This window comes from Mandrillus leucophaeus, unplaced genomic scaffold (assembly GCF_000951045.1).
Source record: "Mandrillus leucophaeus isolate KB7577 unplaced genomic scaffold, Mleu.le_1.0 Scaffold1094, whole genome shotgun sequence".
Classification (NCBI taxonomy): Eukaryota; Metazoa; Chordata; class Mammalia; order Primates; family Cercopithecidae; genus Mandrillus; species Mandrillus leucophaeus.
The window spans coordinates 309867-325753 of record NW_012099143.1 but is presented as its reverse complement, the minus strand read 5'-3'; the positions used below and the strand labels follow the sequence as shown (position 1 = coordinate 325753).

General features: G+C 34.5%; 1 protein-coding gene across 2 annotated transcripts in view; it reads left to right on the top strand.

Moving 5' to 3' along the window:
- Positions 1 to 15887, top strand: part of SMC4 (structural maintenance of chromosomes 4) — a 37044-nt gene that overhangs the window by 5864 nt on the left and 15293 nt on the right. For both annotated transcript variants that reach the window (XM_011989314.1, XM_011989307.1), the window contains exons 6-12: positions 6952 to 7116; positions 7357 to 7484; positions 8484 to 8624; positions 9360 to 9510; positions 11212 to 11376; positions 12584 to 12817; positions 14515 to 14700. In XM_011989314.1, coding sequence (XP_011844704.1) covers positions 6952 to 7116; positions 7357 to 7484; positions 8484 to 8624; positions 9360 to 9510; positions 11212 to 11376; positions 12584 to 12817; positions 14515 to 14700 — 1170 coding nt within the window. The remainder of the gene's footprint in view (positions 1 to 6951; positions 7117 to 7356; positions 7485 to 8483; positions 8625 to 9359; positions 9511 to 11211; positions 11377 to 12583; positions 12818 to 14514; positions 14701 to 15887) is intronic.

Below are 15887 nucleotides of genomic sequence, written 5' to 3'. Positions count from 1 at the left end.
GACTGACTTGGTGGAACCACGACTAGTGAAAGAAAGGAACTTTGATATTACATTCTTAAGTATCACAGCTGTTACAGAGCAAGTCCTTTTAAAGAGATGTAAAAATTAAGTACCTGTGCCAAGCTGATTTTTATTAGAAACCCTGTTTTCTTTAAGTAAAAGTATATTCTACCAGCAGGGCTTGGTAAGAAAAATCCCCTATCTTTTTTTCCGTGTCCTCAAAATTCAGAATTTTTTGAAAAAAAAAAAAGGGGGGGTAAAACCATGGCTTTGTCAAGTTCCTGTTTGATTCTAGGGTATCTTCTTTTCCTGTGTTCCATCAGGAATCACTGAAGCATAATAATAAAAGCAAAACTATTTTGTGATGCAGAAATGACTGAAATAAGTAGGGAATTTTGATTTGATGCTAAAAGTTTTGTTAGGGTGACTGGATGTTCCTAGTAACAAACTTATAAAATATTAGCCTCTGTTTCCATTTTAGTCTTTATTCTTCAATTGTTTTTAAAAATTATTACTTTTAGACATTCGTAGTATACAAGGTAAATCAGTATCATTCTAGGATAACCTTTTTTAGTATCTTTTATTACCAGGCACAGTATATTTGCAATACTTCAACCTAAACTTGTTAAAATTAATGTTGAGGAAATTAATTGCAGATGTATTTCTAAACAAGATTTGAATTTATAGAATGTGGCATTAAAGGATTTTGTGTGTTTTTAAAATCAAGTTGAACTGTTTTATTGACTTTCATATTCTGGGACTTGGTTTGGTTAATTATGGATAATAAGCTATGTCCCTATTTGATGATGATACCAATTTGCAGGAAATTATACTTAATGTGTATCTTTTGCTTAATCATCTTTTACCGTCGTCCTGGGATAATCAGAGTTTTACATTTATGCAAAGATTCATCAAAATACACTGCATTTTAACCCTTCTGAGGATATTTTTTTTCCCTGTACAGCATCTCTGTACATAATTCAGTAATAAAGGAAGCTAATGTAATATTGTCCCAAGGGAGTAAATTTATAAATTGTCAAGTTTATATTACATTTGTGCTTCTGAAGTATATGGGATGCTAAAACCAATTTGTCCACATGATAATCTGAACTTTTTTATTGTGATCGTTACAGTTGTGTTAAAAACATTTCTTCCCAGATAATACCAAGGTAAATGTTCCAAGTTAACAGATTCAGTTTGACTCAATTAAATTTACAGATAAGAACCTTAGAAACTCACCTGTTAGGAATAAGAAACAGGGACTGGACTACAGTAGAACTAATAGTGAGTGCCCAATTAAAACTGAGGGAAAATGGCAATGGTTTCTATGGATTTTTTTTTTTTTAAGTCGCTTATGAAAATCTCATACTCCTAACTGGCAATATAAAGCATTTGATGGTAAGTAAAAATGTGTATTTGTATTACCTTCTCTTTTACTGAATAACATCTATCTTAAAAACTGATTTGGGAGGCTGAGAAATTGGAAACAGCATCGTAGTATCAACATCCAAGACCTAAATCATTACTTGGAATAAAACATGTAGACTCTTTGGCCAGTAATAGTGATTTAACAGCAAAAGTAATCTAAATTTAGTAAAAGTAAACATTTATTTTTAAGATTTAAAAGAACCAAATTTTCTAGAATTTCTTAAGAGTAAACTTTTCAGTGTTAATGTGTTGGCTTAGCAAATTTTTCAAGTAGGCATTTTTATTACTTGAATCCATTAAAAATTTCATTAATTGGCCATTCAAATGAATTCCTTTTAAGGCACTATGCTAAGATGCTATAAGTAATATAAAGATGGCTAAACCTTGTTTCTTGTCCTTAAAGACACATACATGCCCTTACAAAGTTTTAGTTATGGTTGACCATTGTGTTTTTTATAATTGTACATTTCCTTTTATATATATCTACTTTGGGAGCCTTGGTCCTGTTGTAATAACTATAAGTCCATACAAGTAGAGTTTTATTAGCTCTGTATAGCATTTCTTGGGTAACTATGACTTATAAATTAGGGGTACTTTTGCTCCATTCAGGGGTAGAAGAATGGTTAATGTTTTTACTAAAAAGTTGTATTAATGATTGCTGCCTCAGGAATATTTTTGTAAACTCCTCAAAAGTTGCAACTATTAGCACAACTTTAATTTTGTCAAAGTTTTCAATTTCATATGTTTTTGTCTTCACATTACAAAATCTAAAGTTTGAAAAACAAGGCTGGGCACGTTAGCTCATACGTATAATCCCAGTACTTTGGAAAGCTGAGACAGGCAGATCACTTGAACCCAGGAGTTCGAGACTAGCCTAAGCAACATGGTGAAACTATGTCTCTACAGAAAATACAAAAAGTAGCTGGGCTTGGTTACACACTCCTATAGTCCCAGCTACTCAGGAGGCTGAGGTAGGAGGATTGCTTGAACCCAGGAGGCAGAGGTTGCAGTGAGCCAACATTGTACCACTGCACTCCAGCCTGGGTGACAGAGTGAGACCTTGTCTCTAAATAAATAATAGCAAAGGTTTTTTTGTTTGTTTGTTTGTTTTTAAATTATTTTGTAATTTGAAGATTTAATTAACCTAGGTCTGAGTTGTTGCCTAGCCATCTCTTCCAATGTACTTCTCTTAAGCTTATCACATAAACTACTTGGATTCTAGTCTTAGTCTGTAGAAATGAGCTTATGCTATAATATCAAAAGAAATTTTTAGTTTTTTCAGTAATACCTCAGTTTTCCAAAGGTATTCAATCAATATCCACAAGTAGGGTGGAGGTGGTGGGGAGCAGCAAGGAAGCATCCTCTAACCAACCAGAAATAGATATCAAGAAGTCCAACTACGAACAAATTACTCTTTCTGTTTTATTTTAGAAAGATACTAACCTTGGTGGTTTAGTTTCTTGGCCTCTGGTAGCTTACAAAGATCAAATTAGAGTAAAATGTATTAGAGGAAGATAAAGAACAGTAATTTATAGTATAATATAATAAAAGATGTAGAAAATAAAAATATGATCAAGATAAAAACTTAAACCCCAGTAATTTTAGGCCATTTAATTTTTATGCAAACAGTCATATTTGCCGTAAGAATCATTGAAACCCCCCTTCATAGTAATTATACATAAAAATAGAAGAATAATTGAGGCTTTACTAGGACAACAAAACTTTGTTATAGCTATGTACTGTTTGAGTTTTCTGTAGTTTATACTTGCTAAAATTTGGATTACATTTGAATAAGGATAAAGGGCATCATACCTATTCATTCCTCTTAGATTTTTAAGCTGTATTTCTGTAAATTGATTCTCAAAGAATGGTATAACTGGATCATAATTCCTGGTTTGCCACTCAAAGTGTTCCATAAATTCAGATTTAAGCTGTTGATATGGTAAATGTACTCTTGGAGCATGTTTGCTCTTTTTGTGTAACTCTTAAAAACCATACTTGATCTTTTCCACAGTTGCTTAGTGTCTTTTATATAGTAAGAATGTAATTTAAAACATAGGAAGTTTGTAGTAAATAACAGTGGGGGGAAAAAGCATTTAAGACCTTGTTTCATATGCTTTAAGCGACAGCAAATAGAGATAACACTGGGAACATGTAAAACTTTGTCAGCGTCAGGTAATAGTATTGTAGCACTTTGGGAGGCCGAGACAGGCGGATCACAAGGTCAGGAGATTGAGACCATCCTGGCTAACATGGTGAAACCCCGTCTCTACTAAAAATACAAAAAAAAACTAGCCGGGCAAGGTGGCGGGCGCCTGTAGTCCCAGCTACTCGGGAGGCTGAGGCAGGAGAATGGCGTAAACCCGGGAGGCGGAGCTTGCAGTGAGCTGAGATCCGGCCACTGCACTCCAGCCTGGGCGACAGAGCGAGACTCCGTCTCAAAAAAAAAAAAAAAAACATTTTTTGTCTGTGATTGTGCCAGTCACTATTTGTGATTTGGATTGAACCTTGATATGACTTTAAATTCAGGTTGATGTTTTAAAATTATTTCTGAAATTTATTGAGCTTATTGCCCTAAATTAAAACTGTATTCTGTGATTTTACGTGAGTTATGTAAGTTTTCTGAAGAAATAAGGAGGAATCCTTTAGGCACAGACTGTCAGTCTACAGATTACATAGGAGATGGCACAAATGAAGAAGGAAGATTGGAAATGGTAGCAAGTGGTAGGGCAGGCAAAGGACATCAAAGAACAGAGCAACAAGAAAAGTCCCAGGTTGTCATTGTGATACCACAGTAGTCTTAATAGTCAAAGGACAAGTAAAGGCCTGTTAATACTGCCTGTTGATTCAATAATGCTAATCTGATAATATGGTAACTGGTTTTTAAAAAAGCAGTACAGTATAATAAGACTGAATGTTATGTAGGATTTGAGATGTAACTATTTTGCTTCGTAAATATCCTGTCTTTAAAAAGAAAAAAAAAAGCTTGTCAACTTTATTAGAGTAAGAGGAAATCATAGCTGTATCTTTCATTTTGTTTGGAGAGAGAGGAACAACCAACCAAAAATAAGCAACCATTGTTATTTACCCAAAGCTAAGCTGTTTCTTAATAGCTGTACTCTGTCTCTTCAATAAGTAATTTGCCAGGAGAAAGATGATGTTTTTAAGGAATATTTTTATCAGCGTAAACTGTTAACTGAATCCCAACTTTTAGCTATCTGAAAAATGTATACTTAAATAATAATATGGCCATTTGACTCAAATGTAAGTTCTCTTAGGATGATTTTTCATTTTCTTAAAATACGTGTTCAGATATTATCCTTGAATTGGGTAGAATATTAGTTGTCAGGTATTGTTTCTTATTTGGATTATAAACACTAACCCACAGGATTTAAACTAAAACTTCTAGACTAGGCATAGTGGTTCATGCCCTTAATCCCAGCATTTTGGGAAGCTAAGGCAAAAGATGGCTTGAGCCCAGGAGTTGAAGACCAGCCTGGACAACATAGGGGAACCACCATCTGTACAAAAAAAAAAATTTTTTTTAAGATTAGCTGGGTGTGGTGGTGTGCATCTGTAGTCCCAGCTACTTGGGACACTGAGCTGGGCGGATTGCTTGAGCCTGGAAGGTCAAGTCTGCAGAGAGCTGAGACCGCACCACTATACTCCAGCTTAGGCGACAGAGCAAGACCCTATCTCAAAAAAATAATAAATGAATGAACAAACAAACTGCAGCCTCTAGATCAGTGGTTCTCAGCTGACAGTAATTCTGCTCCCCTTCCCATAGGACATTCAGCAACATCTGAAGACAGTTTGGGTTGTTATAGCTGTTGGAAGGGGGGATGCTACTGGTGTCTAGCGGGTGAAAGTCAGAAATGCTATTAAAGCATCTTTAAGCCCAGCATAGCTCTCCACAACAAAGTATATCCAGCCCAAAATGTCAGTACTGCCACTGTTGATAAACCCTATGTAGATACAAACTTTGAAAAAGACTCTTGGCTTCCTCAGTGACTTAACGTTCATCCTGTATAATCCAAAGGTTTGGGCGTTTTTCCAGGCTTCATTCCTGTCTAAAACTTAAAACTATTGCTGCAAACTTTTAGAGAGAAGTAACAGTTGAAAGCAGAATAAAATACTTTATGTAAATATCTGCATATTTTCACTTTATACAGATTCATACATAATATGAATGTTATGGAAAATAACTTTTGGGGTAACAGTTTTACTTTGTTGATAATCATTGTGCTAATAGACTGTCAAAAGTATCGAAAAGTGATGTATACAAATAAAATTATGCCTTAATGAATAGATTTTCAAATGAGCTGTTTTGTCCTGTTATTAAATTGTCTACATTTTGTAATTATGTTGAGGCTTTTGGTGAATATGATGCTCTCAGTAAGTTTTACCCCACATTTTTAAGGTTCACCTGTGTTCACTTAGGAAATGGGAATCACTAAGATATTTAAATTGAGAACAATATACTATTTTTAATATGTAATTCTTTTTGTTGATTTTTTTCATCTTAGCTATTTTGCTGAAAATAAGAGGTATATCTTTTTTTCACTTGCCTGTACCTGTTCTTCATTGTAATAGTTTAGAGTACAAACAAGCTACTTCTATAAAGTAGAGGCATTTGGCCTGGACATATTCAGACACAATTTTCTCTCCACCATCAAACTAAATGGCTGCCTGGCAGTCAGCCTTGGTGGTTACTTATTATGGATTTTTTTTCTCTTTTCTCTTCATAATTAAACTGCATAAATGCAAATATGTAAAGTTAATCAAAGATTTTAATTACATTTCAAAGTTGTTATATTAGTGATTACAAACTAAAAGTTTTCTGATGTCTTATGTACCAGTGCCATTAGTTTTCTCTAGTCAAGGTGTGATCAGTTTGATTTCTATTATTACCATGAAAAATAGGTAATATCCTTTTCTACCAAAGGCTCTTGTTTTTAGAAAATTGAACATTTAAGTTTTTGACTACCTTTGAAACCTATTACTTGTTAAGGAACTCATAATAACCATATTTATAGAGAAAGTTGGTAATACTACTTTGGGACAGGGTTCCTAGCACAGTTTAATGATGCAAGTGTTTTTGAAAATTCTTTATTTTAGAACAGGAGCTTCAATTGTGTTATTAATAGTTGATAATGTTGCCACTATAATCAGATTGCAGATTAAGTGAATGCTTTCCTAAATTTTACTTGTTTTATTTTTATATTGAACATTCTAGATGGGGAACTGTGTGTGTATATATAAGTGGATGTATATTACACTTTTATAAGGATTTATCTAAGGGAATATAAATTCATGTTTCATATCTCCTTATGTAAAATTAAAACTCCTAGGAATACCAGTGAAAATAACATTTTTATTTATACCTTATGCAATCGTTGAACTACTGTACCTTATTTAGATGTTTATTACTCTTGGCTTTGTTATTTAACTGCTCCCAATTCTCACTTAAGATTGATTTAGCTAAACATATACAGTGAGTATGAAATATAACTTTTTTTAAAGGGCGAAGTTGAACAAATTGCTATGATGAAACCAAAAGGCCAGACTGAACACGATGAGGGTATGCTTGAATATTTAGAAGATATAATTGGTTGTGGACGGCTAAATGAACCTATTAAAGTCTTGTGTCGGAGAGTTGAAATATTAAATGAACACAGAGGAGAGAAGGTGAATCTTCTGTAGACTTTCATTGTATATCAATGTTTCATTTATGATTTAACACATTTTACTAAGTCAGATAGTCATGTTATAATACTTCATAATGAAATGTTATCTCTTATATTGAAGTTTATATATTAACATTTAAGATGAACGTTCTTATTGTTTTTAGTCTAATGTTTGCATATTTTAAGTTCATATTGTATATATGAAGTGTGTATTCAGTCTTTAAACTTTTAATTTCTATAGTTAAACAGAGTAAAGATGGTGGAAAAGGAAAAGGATGCCTTAGAAGGAGAGAAAAACATAGCTATTGAATTTCTTACCTTGGAAAATGAAATATTTAGAAAAAAGAATCATGTTTGTCAATATTATATGTAAGTGCCTTGATTTATCAATTTTTATATTACTTTTTAACCATTAAGTCAAAGCCCTTCTCTTTTCCTAGAGAAACATAAAGACTGAAGTGAAAAAAGTCTCTAAACATTGTTTTGTGTGACTGGATGTGTAACCTCATGCCAGTAATTCCAGCACTTTGGGAGGCTAAGACAGGAGGGTCGCTTGAGGCCGGGAGTTCAAGACCAGCCTGGGCAACATAGCAAGACCCCATCTCTACAAAAAAGAAATTATGTGGTGAATTTATCTGATGTGAGGACTACTATCTGGCTGTCACCCCATTGATCACCAGGGTTGAATTTATTAAATTAGGCATATTTATCAATTCACTGAAGCTGACTTTTTAGTATCCTACTTTAAGTTGGGAGGTGGGTCCGCAGGTATTTTTTACTATGCTTAATCCTTTTACATGTGCACTTTTTAAAATTTGTGTAATAGCAGATGTGATTTTTTTTCAGCTTACAATGAACTTTTTTTTGAGACGGGGCTCTGTCACCCAGGGTGGAGCGCAGTATGTGATCACGGCTCACTGCAATCTCAACCTTCTGGACTCAGTTGATCCTCCCACCTCCACTTCATGAGTAGCTGGGACTACAGGGTGCAAACCAATACACCTGGCTAATTATTGTTGTTGCTGGGATTTTTTTGTATTTGTTTTTTCTTTTTTTGGTAGAGTTGGTGTTTTGCCATGTTGCCCAAGCTGGTCTCAAACTTCTGGGTTCAGGCAGTCTGCCTGTCTCAGCCTCCTAAGTGCTGGGATTACAGGCGTCAGCCACCACATTGGTACAATGAAACCGATTTTTGTTCCTAAATTCTAGCCTTGACGACCCAAGGAGATTTTTCCCTTCATAGCCTAGGTAGTCACATATTGACTAGTATAATAATAATTTAGAAACAGCTAATTTTACTAAAATTGTTATACAGTTTTAGAAATGGCATTTTAGGAGCTTCAATTTCTTTTTTTTTTTTTCTCCCTCTAGTTATGATTTGCAGAAACGAATTGCTGAAATGGAAACTCAAAAGAAAAAAATTCATGAAGATACCAAAGAAATTAATGAGAAGAGCAGTATACTATCAAATGAAATGAAAGCTAAGAATAAAGATGTAAAAGATATAGAAAAGTAATAATATTTTGGAAAGTACTAAGAGTATTTAGATAATTTTATTACATGTGTATTTATATATAAACTTACTGCCAGCACATTATGAGTGTAAGACATTTGCCAGCATATCAAGTGGTGGCCCCCTTTGGAGGAAAAAAAAAAAAAAAAAAACTTGCCTCACATCCAGTTCATTATTACAGATCAAATGCCCTACTCTTAAGTCTTGGAACCGTGGGGATGCTACCCCCTAGTGGCATAGCACAGTAACAAACAACAAGCATTTGGCTTGACAGGTTAATTAATAGTCACAAATCTGATAGAGGGGTAGGATTTGGGTTGTTCTAGATACATTTTGAAGGATTTTATCATGTCCCTACTTATGCCATTTTTCAGTGACACTAGTATCTCTATTTTTAAATAAAAAATTTGTATAGTAACTTGTAAGTATATTCATAAAAGGTAAAAAAAAAAATTTTTACTCCTATGGTAAAAATTTTATATACCTAGACATTGTAGTCACTGGAAAATGTAGTATTTTGCATCCAACTTAGAAAGGCAAAATTGCTGTCATAATCACAAATACAGGTGCTTCTTCAACTATGGGGAGAGGGATCATCTTGGAAGAAGGAGAGATTTAGGATCTTGTCTTATTAAAAGCCTGAACATATTTATAGAGGAAGTGTTCCAGGTAGGAAATATAACATGGTTTTAAAATACCTGAACATTCAAAATAATGACTACTTGCTTTGCTAGGAAACTGAATAAAATTACAAAATTTATTGAGGAGTATAAAGAAAAATTTACACAACTAGATTTGGAAGATGTTCAAGTTAGAGAAAAATTAAAACATGCAACTAGTAAAGTCAAAAAACTGGAGAAACAACTTCAAAAAGATAAAGAAAAGGTAGGTGTTAGAAAAAAATTCTTAAGATATCATGTCTGAATATCATATCTAGTTTTCATGGAAGTGTTTGCCTCTTATTGCCTAAGAGCATGAATTAGTATTCTAAATGTTGTTTTAAGATTTGTCTCTGAACATGATTTTACCCCCTCTAGGGAAACCATGCTTCCACTGACTATTTTGCAGGAGGTTTTTTGTTTGGTTTTGGAGTTTTGTAGAGATGGGGTCTCAGTCTGTTGCCCAGGCTAGCGTTCAGTGGTATGATTATAGTCTTGAACTCCTGGACTTAAGCAATCCTCCTACCTCAGCCTCCCAAAGTAACTTGGACTACAGGTGTGAGCCATTGCTCCTAGCTTGACTTTAAGTTTTAAAGTTTATACTACAATAATATATGTTATTGGGAAAACATTTACCGCAGTTCCATTTTGGTGTTAATTTTAATTTTCTTTTTCCTAAAGTAGTAGTTTTTAAAGATATTTAGGTTAAGTATTATAGGCTTTAAAATATTGCCTGTCTTCTACAAAAAACTAAGCTAACAGGATCAGAACAGGATTTCGCAAGAATTACCAATGTTGGCCAGGCATGATGGCTTACACCTATGTTCCCAGTGCTTTGGGAGGCCAAAGTTGGAGAATTGCTTGACGCTAGGAGTTTAAGACCAGCCTGGGCAAGATAGTAAGATCCTATCTCTACAGAAATTTAAAAATTAGCCAGGCTTGGTGGAACATGCCTAATAAGTCCTAGTTAGTCAGGAGATAGAGGCGGCAGGATGCCTTGAGTTCAAGGTTCCGGTGAACAGTGATCAAGCCACTGCATCCAACCTGGGTGACAAAGTGAGACTCTATGTCTTAGAGATAGGAAAGCTCATAATTTGGAGTCTCTTAAGCTGTGTTCGTGTTTGTAGCTCTATCATATATAAATAGATATGATACCTTAACCCCAGCCCCGCGAAAAAAAGCTTTGTTGCATATGTTTACACAGTAATTATAGATTAGGCTCCATGCTATAAGCATTTTCTAAATGTATTTGTTCACAAAATACTTTCTGCTCAGCACAGCTGTTAAATATGTTGAGTCAGTGTTTAAGGAAGTGGCATTTTGGGAAATGTTGAACTTCACTGGTACTACATAATCAGAGTAAACAAAATAACAAGGCTTTGGGGGTAACCCCGAAGACTTGACAATCTTATTTAAGTGTAACTGTTACAGAGTCATTAGCCTTTAGGCATAGACTGCGTGAATAAGTGATTATCATCAGAATATGTTAATGGAATAAAATACTAGCCCTACATGATGACTCTGGAAGAGTAAAGTGAAAGATTTTAGGATTGGGGAAGATGGTAAAGATAATTAGTGGTAACTTATGATATACCAGGAAGGATAGTTTAGAAAATTCCTTGTAGTCAGAGCGTATTTATAGCTAAAGAAGAATAGTTACAACCTGAAATCAGGAGAGAAGGATGACACACCTAAGGCCCTGCCAGAGAGAATTTTCCTTCGTAAGAAGTCAGGTGTTTGTAGTAGTTTTACTGTTAGATTGAAATAATCTAGAAATTACATGAACAGTCGGGAAAATACTTGTTAGCTAATTTAACTCTGATTATAAAGAAAACAAGAACTGAGAAATGCCTTTAAATAAGTCAAATATTGATAGTATTGGGTAGCATAAAGATGTATACTCCTATAACTTGTTTTATAACCTCAGGTTGAAGAATTCAAAAGTATACCTGCCAAGAGTAACAATGTCATTAATGAAACAACAACCAGAAACAATGCCCTCGAGAAAGAAAAAGAGAAAGAAGAAAAAAAATTAAAGGAAGTTATGGATAGCCTTAAACAGGAAACACAAGGGCTTCAGAAAGAAAAAGAAGTAAGATGTTTTTTATCAGTGTTTATTTTGGTGGCCTTTTTTTTTTTTTAACTTAAAGATGATTTTTTCAAAAATATGAAACATGAACTGGTAAGTTTGGACTTTTAATGTCCAACATTCCTAAAACTAGTCAACCTAGACTTAGATGACTATACTTTTAATTTCTGCTGTCCTGTTTTTTAAAAAGTTAACTGAATGAGAATTTGTTGTAGTAGCAGAAGGTGTGATGTCAAATACAGTACCTTGATTATTATATATGCCACTCCTAGGCATGTTGAATCATCATATTTTGTTGCCACCTGTAAAACCTGGAGCCACACTAAGCACAGATTAATGTCTCCTTTCTTTTTGCTTCTATAGCTCTTGTGTAATAGTTAAAAGCTGTGGCTCTTGTTTCAAATCCTAGGTCAGTCACTTACTGTCTGTGTTCTTGTGCTGGTTGTTATGTCTCCAAGTCGTCTTCCTTAAAATGAGAAAGAATTATATCTACTTTGTGAAAATAAAGAATAAATATATATAAAGTACCAAGAAAGAAAATAAACGTTAGCTGTAATTTTAGCACTTTATTAATAAAACGAGAGCATGAAGTTGTCACATTGATATGTACTATCTACCCCAAGAGTAAGTATAAAATTATCTTTGTTTATATGTACCACAGCATTTTTGACAATGCTAAGCATGTTAAATACATATGTTAATGGAAAATGGTAATTGAATTGACTGTATTAAAAAGTCATGGACTTAATAGAGTCTGCTTTGGAATATGGACATGTTCTAATGTCAAACTGTAAAACTTTGCAGGTTAGAATACCTGTGTGATAAAGTGTCAATGGATAATGCAGTAGCTTTCATGATGGGATACTTTATGGTTAGTGGATTTTCACTGTTTGCTCATTTAATATATATTGAGTACTCATGTGCCCTGAACCCCATGTTAATGACAAAGCTAGGCCTCAGATGTCTATTCCTCAGCATAATGATCTGCCTCACAAAGCTCTTGTGAAATCAGTTGGGAAAAAACTGTCTACAGTGAATATTGACAACTAGGCAAAAACTGAATCCAGTCCACTTGTGAGAATTTTTCATTTCTATATACTGTGCTTGTGGAATTTCCTTTCTTAAATTGAATGTAAAATGTGTGGTTTCATTTCAGTGTAGGTTTGAAAGTAAATATCTGTCCAGATTTAATGAACTCATATTTTAACAGAGTCGAGAGAAAGAACTCATGGGTTTCAGCAAATCGGTAAATGAAGCACGTTCAAAGATGGATGTAGCCCAGTCAGAACTTGATATCTATCTCAGTTGTCATAATACTGCAGTGTCGCAATTAACTAAGGCCAAGGAAGCTCTAATTGCAGCCTCTGAGACTCTCAAAGAAAGGAAAGCTGCAATCAGAGATATAGAAGGAAAACTCCCTCAAACTGAACAAGAATTAAAGGAGGTAAATCTTTGCTTCTCTATTGCGTCAGAACATCATTCATCACCTTTAACTTTATACATTTTTGTTGTTTTTAATCTCAGCATCTAAGGTGATTAGTGATAGATAAATTTTCTTCATTTTATATAATCTCAAAAGAATGAGGTCAGCATTTCAGTATTCCATATGTGCGCTATCAAGAAACTGTATTATCCCCAGAAGCATCATACAGTAAATCACCACCACCACCCCACTGTGGAAATAATTTAAACAAAAGAAAGTTTGTGTTTCTTTAAGTCTTAAGTATAGACAATTTATTTAAGGATAAATAAAAAACATTAAGTGTATATGTATTTATATAATGAATATAGAACAACTATCTTAGTGTGTTTTGGGTTTTGAATTTATGGATGTAGTTTCTTTGCTGGCATTCCAAAATGTTACAAACTAACCAAGATGTGTAGCTTAGCTCATCGGTGCCTGTCCCCTATCCTTGAGTGAATTAGATGTCTAAGGAATTTCATAAACTTTAAATCTCCAAAGATCTCCAAAACCTCAGTAGGCAAGGTGTCAAAAAAAAAAAAAAAGGCCGAGACAGGCGGATCACGAGGTCAGGAGATCAAGACCATCCTGGCTAACACGGTGAAACCCCGTCTCTACTAAAAAATACAAAAAACTAGCCGGGCGAGGTGGCGGGCGCCTGTAGTCCCAGCTACTCGGGAGGCTGAGGCAGGAGAATGGCAGGAACCCGGGAGGAGGAGCTTGCAGTGAGCTGAGATCCGGCCACTGCACTCCAGCCTGGGCGACAGAGCGAGACTCCGTTGCAAAAAAAAAAAAAAACAACAACTGTTTGAAGTGTAATTATACTGAAAATAAATATGAGTCTTTTTCATTTTAGTAAATGCATACTATTTGGTCATCAGGGAATTTCATGACCAGGGAGAATTTAAATGTAAATTAAGTTAGATCCAGTGACTACTTCCATCTTCCTGGTGAATCCGTTTATTTTGGGATGAATTATGTCAGTAACCTGGTTTAAACTTTATGCCAGTGCAGTAAGTAATAGACATAATTTAAATCTAGTGGATGGAGGAGAATACCAGTTACAAAAAAAGGCTGCTGCTAAGTTGGAGATTGAGAAACTGAGAGGCTGTATTTATGTGTGCATGTGTGTGGTTGCTCTCTTGTTGGGAGCCTGGCATTTTTGTATAGCAATAGAATTATCCAGTCCTCTTTCTCCCCTTCGTTTCAGAGGTGTGCTTTTTCTCCAGCACCCCCCAGCCCCATTCAGCTAAAATAAAGCACAGCATAACCATAGTCCTGCCCAGTTATTCATACCTTGGATCCTGTTTCTGGGTCTGCTTTTAATTAGGGCAGAGCTTAAGAATTAGGGCACACTTACGTATAACTATGTAGCGTCAAACTGGGATTTTCACAGCCCCAGGTACACTTTCTCTATCAGGATGAACTAATTGCTCCTGGAAAAATACTACACTTAATGTTTTCTTTTATTGACCCAAGTAATTTATGCCCCTTTTAAACCCATCCATATTTGCCACAACCAAACCAGCAATTGCCATACAGCTGCTCAGTTTTGGTTCACATTTTTATTGTTGGTCTTTTTTTTTCTTTGTTATTAAAGAATTACAACTAATTCAGTGCAATGACTGGTCATATTTAGGAGTTAATGCTTCTGGATTTCATTTTATTTTCACTTTTAGAAAGAAAAAGAACTTCAAAAACTTACACAAGAAGAAATAAACTTTAAAAGTTTGGTTCATGATCTCTTCCAAAAAGTTGAAGAAGCAAAGAGCTCATTAGCAATGAATCGAAGTAGGGGGAAAGTCCTTGATGCAGTAATTCAAGAAAAAAAATCTGGCAGGATTCCAGGAATATATGGAAGATTGGTAAGGTAGATTTTGGGGGGGCATGGCTTTACTTTTATTTTTTAAGAAAGTGTAACATTTTTTTGCCTTAACTGTATTTCAAGTGTCACTGTATATAAAATAACATTCATTTTCTTTGTTTTAAAGCACATTTATTTTTAAACATTTTGCGCTTACAGTTTCTTGTTTATTTAGCTTTAGATAAATACAGTTATTTCATACCTGTCAAGAAAAATATTAGTAATGGCACACAAACTTAAAACCATTTTATCCTTTTTTTAAAAGAAAGAATTTACCCAGGCATAATGGCGTGTGCCTGTAGTCCCAGCTGTTGGAGAGGCAGAGGCAGAAGGATCACTTGAGCCTAGGAGTTCAAGTCCATCCTGGGCAATATAACAAAGTCCGTTTTTTAAAAAATGAAAAATTTTTAAAAAGTTGATATATTTGGGGTTTCACACCATTTTACTTAGGTTTTGGCTAGCATTTAAGGATATAACAAGGGATAATCTAAAAATCTAAGGCTAGCAATAGCCATTACTGCTTCTGAGCCTCGAGGGAAGGGAGTTGTGGTTCAGAGGAAATGGGGAAAATCAATACCTTAACCCCACCTATTTCCTGCCCTCTAGTCTTAACTGAAACCTCATATTGGCTGAAGCTAGAGAGTCAAAGGAGCCAGTTGATACAGTCCTTAAGTCAGCCTTTCAGAGAAGGGAACAAAGTGATTTAAAAGGGCAAATGAAAAATTACCCAACGTGATTGCTCCTACATCTTGTATCAGGGGACTTCCACCTGATTTTCTTGAGGATAAACAATTTGATCCTATTCATTTGCTCTCAAGGAAAGCCCAAACCAGTGAATACTGCTAGATAGCTGTGTAATAGATAAACAGATAAATGTGTTTCATCACGATTTACATAATTTTAGATGCTTTTCAGTAATTCAGAGTTTCTGAGTTGTTTTGCTTATAGTTCATTTAGGTTTTATAGCTTCACATTTTCATAAAATGAAAACAGTTCTTTCGTGCTCATTAGAAATTCAAGCTGCATATTCATAAACTATATATTTTGTATTTTGTTGTGTACCCTTTTGTACCCTTTAAAACCATGTCTACATAAAGTTTTTCAATTAAAAGAACTTTTTAAAACTTGTTGAATGAAATGGTCCTGTACTTTTTGCCTAACTCTTTTTTCCCCCCACTCTTAATTATT